Source organism: Bison bison, unplaced genomic scaffold (genome assembly GCF_000754665.1).
Source record: "Bison bison bison isolate TAMUID 2011002044 unplaced genomic scaffold, Bison_UMD1.0 scf7180017864035, whole genome shotgun sequence".
NCBI classification, from domain to species: Eukaryota; Metazoa; Chordata; class Mammalia; order Artiodactyla; family Bovidae; genus Bison; species Bison bison.
The window spans coordinates 16,570,095-16,579,486 of NW_011494607.1; the positions used below are offsets into that span (position 1 = coordinate 16,570,095).

General features: G+C 40.5%; 1 protein-coding gene across 1 annotated transcript in view; it reads left to right on the forward strand.

The window, feature by feature from the left end:
• The window catches only part of KLHL32 (kelch-like family member 32), a 217,723-nt gene that overhangs the window by 42,893 nt on the left and 165,438 nt on the right, over window positions 1-9,392 (forward strand). Inside the window, exon 3 of the mRNA XM_010834731.1 lies at window positions 3,989-4,169. Within this exon, the coding sequence (XP_010833033.1) occupies window positions 3,989-4,169 (181 nt within the window). The remainder of the gene's footprint in view (window positions 1-3,988; window positions 4,170-9,392) is intronic.

The window sequence follows — 9,392 nt, forward strand, 5'->3', positions numbered from 1 at the left end:
GTGAGCTGTACCATGTTATGAACTTCGTGCTCTGCATTTGATTTTTTAATTTTTATCATCAATTTCAGAATGAAAGTTAAAGATTTAAAGTCATGAATAGTTCTGTTCCTTGAGATCTCATTTATTTATCTCCCTGTTACTGGATGCTACATTTGACCAATCAGATGGTTGCTCCCTGGCATCACTAAAAAGCAATTTCTTGCTCAGGGAGTCTGGGGCTTCCTGTGTTGTACCTGAGAGGGGTAGGGCCCTGTGAGAATCAAGAACAGCCAGACTCATCAGCAGCCTGATGGGGTGTCTGAAACCCTTATACAGTTCATGTGGAAAGACATGAGGAGCATATCCCCAGGGAACTTGTAGACTGTCCTGTAAAACCTTAGCATGAAGTATATATATCATTTAATCTTTTCAAACAGGCATATTTTTTTAAAGTTAAAGGAAACTAGTAAAAAGGATTTTAACAAAATATTTTATTTAACCCAGTATACCCTAGATGTTGTCATTTTGACATGTAATCAGTATAAAAATATTGAGATATTTTTGCATTCTTTTATTTAATTCTATATCTTTGACATCCAGTGTACATTTTCCATTTAGAGCCCATCTCAACTTGGACTGCCCACGTTTTACTCAGTAGCCACATGTGGCTAGTGCTGTTATATTGGACAGTGCAGGTTTAAGGAGTTCCTCAGAGAAAAGGGTACTGTGGTTGCCTTGCCAAAGCCAGGTCACAGGTCACCCTCTGCACTCACTTGTGAATTTCAAGGTGGCAATATTGCTTCCATGGAAGACCTTTCCCAATTTTAGGATAACCTTCAAACCTATATACCCTTGGAAAATGTGGCTTCTGTCTTATGTTTTGTTTGCTTGTTTGTTTAGTATTTTAGGAAGTTTTAGGAATATGTTTTTCCTTCCTTGTTTCCCAAGGAATGGCAGAGCACTGCTCTAAGTTGGTAGTTTGCTAATTTGCAGAAGTTTGATGCCAAGGAAGCCATTTTCGGGCATATGTCTGCTCCTCACCCTAGTTCACAGATGGTGCATAACAGTCTTTGAGTCACCTCCTCCCTGGTTTATGAGTATTGGCTTTATCCTATGGACCTATGGCCTTGCAGCTGTGTTCCGTGGCTGCGTGTGCCTTCACACTTAAAGAGTTGAGGTCTTTTGCAGATTTACATCTTGAGAGTTGAGTGGGAAGTTCCTTTCAGAATACAGTACAATGACTTGTTGATTAATAGGCCTTTATTTCTTGCCAAATGTTGGAGTATTTGTTTGTGCTTTTAAGGATTCCTAACATATTGGTTCCAAAACATTTGGTATCTTGTGCCAACTGTTGCCTTAAATATTTAGCATGCTGTTTTCTTTAAGCTTGAATATTTCAAGCCCAGCTGAATGATCCTGTGAAATTGTGCAGCATCCCAATTGTTTCAGAGCTGAGCCCTTAATTCTTGGCCAAATTTCAGTTTACAGCTACTCTTTCCCTGGCAAGATTTATTCTCTGTCAATGGATATCTGAAATGCAAACACTGATTCAGTCTTAATAATAAGGATGTGAATTGTGGCTCTGTATTTGGAAAAATGAGTAAGGAAACATTATAAGGCAATTATTTTAATATATTCTCCTGTTCCACTACAAATGAAATTTCAAAATACATTTATTTGGCATTTAAGGTATATTAAAAGGGAGAAAAGTTATGAGAGTTTCACATAAATGTTCTAAGATTATCATAATTAAAATTTATTTTCTCTCTCCAAACTTAATCATTGCAAAGATAAATGTTTTTGAAGCATGATTTCAGACGTTTCTTATCACTATCTCATGTTATTATGCTAATGTGTATTATTTTTCAAAGATACTTTGATTTTGAGATTATGCACAATCTAAATATATAATTAATGTGGACTTTGTGATTTTTTTCCCCCTCTAGCATAGATTTTTGAGATCTTAGATGATCATTTTTTGCCTTTGTTTCAGGTTTTTTTGTTTGTTTGTTTTATTTTTTAAGCAGGAGGACAAATGGCATTATTATATTCATGGTAATAGATTCTCAAAATACCTGCTCTTGGGCCATCAGGTTTCTTATCTGTGAAAGACATATTATTACCTGCCTCATAGTGTTGTTATGAAGATTAAATGAATTAATAATGTAAATCACTAAGAATAATTCATGGAACATAGTAAGGACTTTGTGCTTGTGAAATGTATAAAAATGTCATCCTTTTAGGAAAGATTTTTCAAAGACTGTCTTAAAGCTTATTTAGCTGATATAATACTTCTATTACTACTCTGCCCCTTCATTTCTTTGAGCCATGCTAATTAACTCCATTCTAGCCTTTGCATAGCAATATGTAGAAGAGTTATTTATGCTTCCGAGCATGATTTTCAGTTACTGACTTTAAAAGTCTGCCTATAGCTAGAGATGCTAGATGAATATTTGATGACAGTAACCATTTCAAAACGCACTGCTGTATTTCAGCTGAAAATAATCCTCCCACCTTCCCACGAGAACTTACTATATCATCACCTCCTGTCAAATTTTTTTTCTTTCAGTAGTTCTGACATTTCTGAGGCTCCCCAGTCAAAAATGTCCAATAAAGCTTATTGGCAGCACTCTGGCGTTTTATGGGAAGCATTTGGTTTCCTTTAAGATAGTGATTTATGCTGAACTGTAATTTATCAGCCAGCTGGCACCACAGCCCTGTCAGATAAACCAGCCATGCAGGGTAGACTGGTGGTGACGCCTTGGTTCCCCTGAGCGGCTCTTTCACATTCAGAGGAAGGAACTGGACACAGGAGTTGTCAGGTTGGGAGAGACAATCTCACCCATTCCTATGGCATCTTTACTCGACTTCAAGAAGAGTCCACAGGCCAGAAATAGAGCTTAATAGTTCCTGTTCTCAACTCCTCTTAGTCCAATGCCGATTCTGAGATTCCTAGAGCGCCATGGAAATTTTCATGTATCTAAGCTGGAATTGTTTATAACTATCTACAAATTCAGTTTGCATTTGGTGTTTATTAGCATCACTTCACACTCTTTTAGGAAGATGTGGGGTTTCACCCAGGAGTTTTGAAAGGACATGCAATGAATATTTTAGGTTAGGGTTGGAAGTGAAGAGGAAAGCTTCACAATGAGTAAGTTGAGCAGTTGCGCAAAATAGAGCAGAAAATAGATGGCATTGTTGTTCGTAAGTCTAGTACAGTGACCACACATAGCTACTGGAGGCTAATAATACAGATGCAGTTCGCTTTCAGCCTTAAAGTTTTTCCTTACAATAGCATTTCTTTTGATGTACTCTTGGTGATGCATAATTTCCCAAGTTTAATAATAAGCTGCTACGGTTTAATTAATGCCCTTTTACATGAAGTGGTCACAGGCAGCCCTTTTTTACCCTACCCAACATTTGCTCGGTTTCATCTTATTTATTAATGGAGTATTGTGTCTTGTGAGGAGACATGGTGACTTCCTGTGTCTCTGGTGAGTCATATAGGTCCTGTGGATTTAGTGCTGGCTCAGTGCATGCCAGAGATAAGGTTCTGAGCTTGTGCTAACCTCACACAGGTGTTACAAAGCTAGAAAAGGAACCAGAGACTAGGAAGGGGGTCCCAGAGTGGGAGGAGTCACATGCATATGTACATACACGTCCAGAGATGTGTGCCCAGAGGTACACATGCTGAGGAGACAGAGGTCCCGAAGCAGAGGTTTACAGGCCTGCAGATATGGGCCAATACACAGCCACGGATGGACACACAACAAACACAAATTCTGAAAGAGAGGGATAGTAGGAAAGGAAGAATTGCTGTGGGGGTGAGGAAAAGAGAGAACTAGAGACAAAGAAAGCAAGACGCTGGTGGAGCAAGAGATGGGGGGGCTAGGACGGCCAGACTGTCACAGGCACTGGAATCCGAATTCCCTGAGTTGCTACGAGGGAGAGTGTGGGGGTGGCCGGGCTGCTGAGAGGAAGAACGTTAACTTGCTCCCCCTCCCTACAGTATTCAAGAAATGTTGACAGGCCAGAGGCTCTGCCACTCGGAATCTCACAACGATAGCGTCCTGGCAGCGCTGAATCAGCAGAGAAGTGACGGCATCCTCTGCGATGTCACCCTGATTGCCGAGGAGCAGAAATTCCATGCTCACAAGGCTGTCCTAGCAGCCTGCAGTGACTACTTCCGGGTAAGTCAAGGCAGTTTGTTATTTGTTTCTCTTAGGATATTATGCAAATAAACAGAGGATGACAGTTTTCCTGAACTGTCACATAGTCATCAGCCAATTAGGTAATTAGTCCCCAGAGTTGTGAATGTTGGGGGGCTTTCCTGGTCAGGCTGAGATTGGGATGCTGTTGGGATCCTCCTTGGACTGGACACCTGGATGGCCCTCCAGTGGAGAGCAGACCTCTCCTTTGCATCTTGAGCTGAGGAGTGTTCGACAGTTTACCACCATAAGGAAGTGTGGCATTGTAGTGTGCCGTAACAGGAGTGCAGGCCGGAGGCAGGGTATTTCTGCATTGAGGATCAGAAGGACAATCTGTGAAGCAATGTATTTTTTTAAAGTCCCTAAGTATATGTCATGTGTCTGATTTTTTTATTTTCTATGGGTGTTCTTGCTTTAGTGCTTTCCAACTCTGTGCTCCAGGGACAGAGATGCAGTCAGCCCCATAAGCGGTACTTATGGTTGACATGTGGGTACCTGCTTCTCTGAGGATATGTTGTCTTGTTTAGTAGAACTTTAGATTTTTGTTTCTAGTGGCTAATGATACGTGATGATGTGTTTGTTGTTGTTATTTCGGAAGGTGAATGTATGGGATGGTTATAGCTAAATTTAATGTTATTTATTTAGTATTTTTTATGATTCAGGTCATAGACAAAGGACTTTAAATGCATATCTCATTTAATCTTCATAACAATCCATTTTATAAACATATACTATAAAAATCATTTTACATGTAAGGAAACTGAATCTCAGAGGTTAAGTAATTTGAGGTAACTCAGAGTTTAAGTAATAAGTCACACGATTCAAAGTGGCAGATCTACAACTGAAATCCATGCCCGAGTCTTAACCAGCACTCTGTACTACCCCTAATGTGGGTAGAAAAAAGAAATTCATGACAATTATTAACCAGATTTTTTGAAATATTAAATTATGAATGTACATTATTTAATTGCTATTTAATTTTTTAAATCTTTTATCAGTTAACTAGTGAGTAGGTAATATTTTAAAAATATAATAGCATACAATCTTTTCCAACGTCTCAAAATGATAAAGAAACCAACTCCAGCCTGGGCCAATTTGTTGGTTTGATTTGGAATTTTTTTTTTTTGGCCACGGTGTATGGAATCTTAGTTCCCCAACCAGGAATCAAACCCATGCCCCTTGAAGTGGAAGCATGGAGTCTTAACCACTGGACCACCAGGAAAACCCCTGATTTGGAAATTTTCAGTAGTAATCTTGTTTTTTGATGTTTACGAGGCAATATCAACTGTACACAACTGCCGATCAGCATTTAAAGAGAATTTTCAAAGATGCCAAATCATAAAAGAAAGATTTTTCTTAAAGTGTTTTGCTGCTGCTGCTGCTAAGTCGCTTCAGTCGTGTCCGACTCTGTGTGACCCCATAGACGGAAGCCCACGAGGCCCCCCTGTCCCTGGGATTCTCTAGGCAAGAACACTGGAGTGGGTTGCCATTTCCTTCTCCAGTGCATGAAAGTGAAAAGTGAAAGTGAAGTCGCTGAGTCTTGTCCGACTCTTAGCGACCCCATGGACTGCGGCCCACCAGGCTCCTCCATCGATGGGATTTTCCAGGCAAGAGTGCTGGAGTGGGGTGCCATTGCCTTCTCTAAAAAGTGTTTTAAATGTGGTGAAACCTAGTGATGTAGAGGATAAATATCTTAAATTAAACTTAAAATATCTATCTAAAGTTAAAAGTAGGGATTTAATTTCTAAACTGCAGAAATGAAGCAGTGTCTATAAAGTACCCTCTGGTTTCATAAATATAATTTACATTTTATATACTTACATTATCAGGCAATACTCTTCCAGAAAGCTTATATTACTTGGAGGGCTTCTGAAACAAAATACTTTGGGTTGTTACATATAACTTGTGTACATTATATAATATGAGTTTTGTCATTTTATAGATCATAATATAGCCCTGTTGGTGCTTAGCTTTTTTCCTCCTTGATCTCTGTGGGTTGCGTTTTGAATTTAATTGGGGTTCGATTTTGTGCATGTGTATATATAAGAGAGAGAATGTGCAAGTGAGTGCATACATATGAGCCCCAAAGACCACTTTGCTTATTGTTGGCATTTAACAATGTTTGCTGCTACTCCAAGTTTCTCTCTTTGCCACATTGCCCCTCATACTCTGACAGGTCTTGCACAGAGTGCCTCCTTTAAAATACTGATGTTATAAAGCCTGTGAAGAAAGCTTTTTTATTCGCATCCTGCAGATACAGAACAGAGAAGGCACTGGCGACCCACTCCAGTACTCTTGCCTGGAAAATCCCATGGACAGAGGAGCCTGGTAGGCTGCAGTCCATAGGGTCGCTAAGAGTCGGACACGACTGAGTGACTTCCTTTTCGCTTTTCACTTTCATGCATTGGAGAAGGAAATGGCAACCCACTCCAGTGTTCTTGCCTGGAGAATCCCAGGGACGGGGGAGCCTGGTAGGCTGCCATCTATGGGGTCGCACAGAGTTGGACACGACTGACTCGACTTAGCAGTAGCAGCAGCAGCAGATACAGAAATTAAAGTGCAATATGTTTAAATAACTTGCCCAAGGACTGCCAGATACTAAGTAGGAGAGCTTATTTTCATCCATTGGAGCATTTGTCTCTTTAAGTACCAAGTTGTACTTTTTCTACATAATCCTGTGCCCTGCAGGATTCATACACAGTTCCTTCAATCTCAAGACCTGCTTGTGAGGTGAAATTTCAGTGCCTGTGTGTTGATTATTTAGATGTAAAAACGAAGACAAACTTGGACCTACTGGTATTTAACTCTTTCCTAGGCACTGTGCTAAGTGCTATAGTTATACAGTATTTAACTAGACATAGACTGAACCCTATAGAACTTGTAATATAGTTATTACACTGGAAGTCATTTTTCCCTTGTACCCTGTATCTTTATTAACCTGTGTTGCACAACAAAAGAGCCCAAAACTTAGAAACTGGATCCTTCCTCTGGTCTAGCAGCTTCCCAGATCTCTGCTGGATTCATTCTCACCTCAGCAGTTAACTGAAGAGTTGGCTGGAGGTTGGGTGATCTCAGTTGGCTTTGTTTACATGTCTGGTGATTGGTAGGGCCACAGCTGGGGTTCAGGGGGACACTTGACATGTATTTCTCATGAACAAACTAGCCTGGGATTTTTCACGTGACAACTAAATTCTAAAACCAGCAAGTAGGCTAGCTTCAATGCACAGATGCTTTTCAAGCTCCTGTTTGTGTCCTGCTTACTAATGTCTCATCGATCAAGCAAGTCACATGGCCAAGCTGAATCAGTGTAAGAGGGTATACTAAAGGATATGGATGCAGGCAGAAGAAGAATTTGTTACCATTTTTGCAACCTACCACTTTCAAGAACTATCAAGGATTTGTGGTTTACCCAAGTTGGAAGCCTGCAAGTTAGTCTATCACAGGTTCAGGGATGCTGCTAGAAGGATGAAACTCTTTTTTTTTTTTATGTTTTTTTTTATTGTGGTAAAAGTCACATAACATAAAACATACCATTTTAACCATATTCAGCTGTATGGCTCAGTGGCACCCAGCACACCCACATTGCCATGCGACTCTCACCATTATACATCTCCCCAACCTGTCACCCTCCCCAACTGAAACTCCATCCCCACCAAACACCAGCTCCCCATTCCCCTTCCCCCACCTCCACCCGTGGCATCTACCAGTACACCCCTTAAATCTATGAATTTGACTGCCGTAGGCACCTCATACTGGTGGAATCAAACAGTATTTGTTTGGACCTAATGTATATTATAATGCTTTTTTAAGGTTATTATTTTTTTTTTAATTTATTTTATTTGGCCGTGCTGGGTCCTTGTGCTGCTCACACTTTCCTCTAGTTGTGGCAGGCGGGGTCTACTCTCAGTTGTGGTGTAAGGACACCTTTCCACGGTGGCTTCTTTTGTTGCAGAGCTCGAGCTCTAAGGCACATGGGCTCAGTGGTTGTGGCCTCCAGGCTGTAGAGCACAGGCTCCGTCATTGTGGCACACAGACTTGGTTGCTCTGCAGCACGTGGGATCTTCCTGGATCAGGGATCCAACCCATGTGTCCTGCATGGGCAGACAGATTCTTTACCACTGAGCCACCTGGGAAGCCCTAAGGTTATCGTAATATAAGGACATGAAACTCATAGTGGATTGCATTATAGGAGAGGATCATTGAACGTGGGGAACCTGAATCTTTTGTAAATGGGTAGGAAACATGACTGTCCTTTGCTCTGGAGGAAAACATTACTATACTGGGCAGTAAGCGTGCCTTTATTTTCTCGGGCTCCAAAATTACTGCAGCTGGTGACTACAGCCATGAAATTAAAAGATGCTCCTTGGAAGGAAAGTTATGACAAACCTAGATAAACCTAGTGTATTAAAAAGTAAAGACATTGCTTTGCTGACAAAGGTCTGTATAGTCAAAGCTATGGTTTTCCATTAGTTGTGTACAGATGTGAGAGTCGGACCATAAAGACAGCTGAGTGACAAAGAATTGATACTTTCGAATTGTGGTGCTAGAGAAGACTCTTGAGAGTCCCTTGGACTGCAAGGAGAGCAAACCAGTCAATCCTAAAGGAAATCAATCCTGACTGTTCATCAGAAGGACTGATGTTGAAACTCCAGTACCTTGGCTGCCTGATGGGAAGAGCTGACTCACTGGAAAAGACCCTGATGCTGGGAAAGATTGAGGGCAAAAGGAGAAGGGGGTGGCAGAGGATTAGATGGTTAGATAGCATCACTGACTCAGTGGACATGAATTTGAGCAAACTCTGGGAGATAGTAGAGGACAGAGGAGCCTGGTATGCTGCAGTCCACAGGGTTGCAAAGAATCAGACACAATTTAGCGACTAAACGACGACAATGTTCTGACATCTGGTGGATTATTTTGAAGCTAAATTGTTCTGATTCAGGAAATATGGGACAGCACGAGTGAGAAGACCCAACTTTTGATGTAAACTGTTTCTTTATATTGATCCGAGAGATGGTATCAGCTTTTCTGGCTTAAAATACAAATAATGAGTAGTTGAGCACAAACTACTGTGGTTTTCTGTAATCATCAACATTTTATTTATTTATTTATTTTTCCCAACTACAATTTTACTTTATTTTTAAACTTTACAAAATTGTATTAGTTTTGCCAAATATCAAAATGAATCCGCCACAGGTATACATCTGT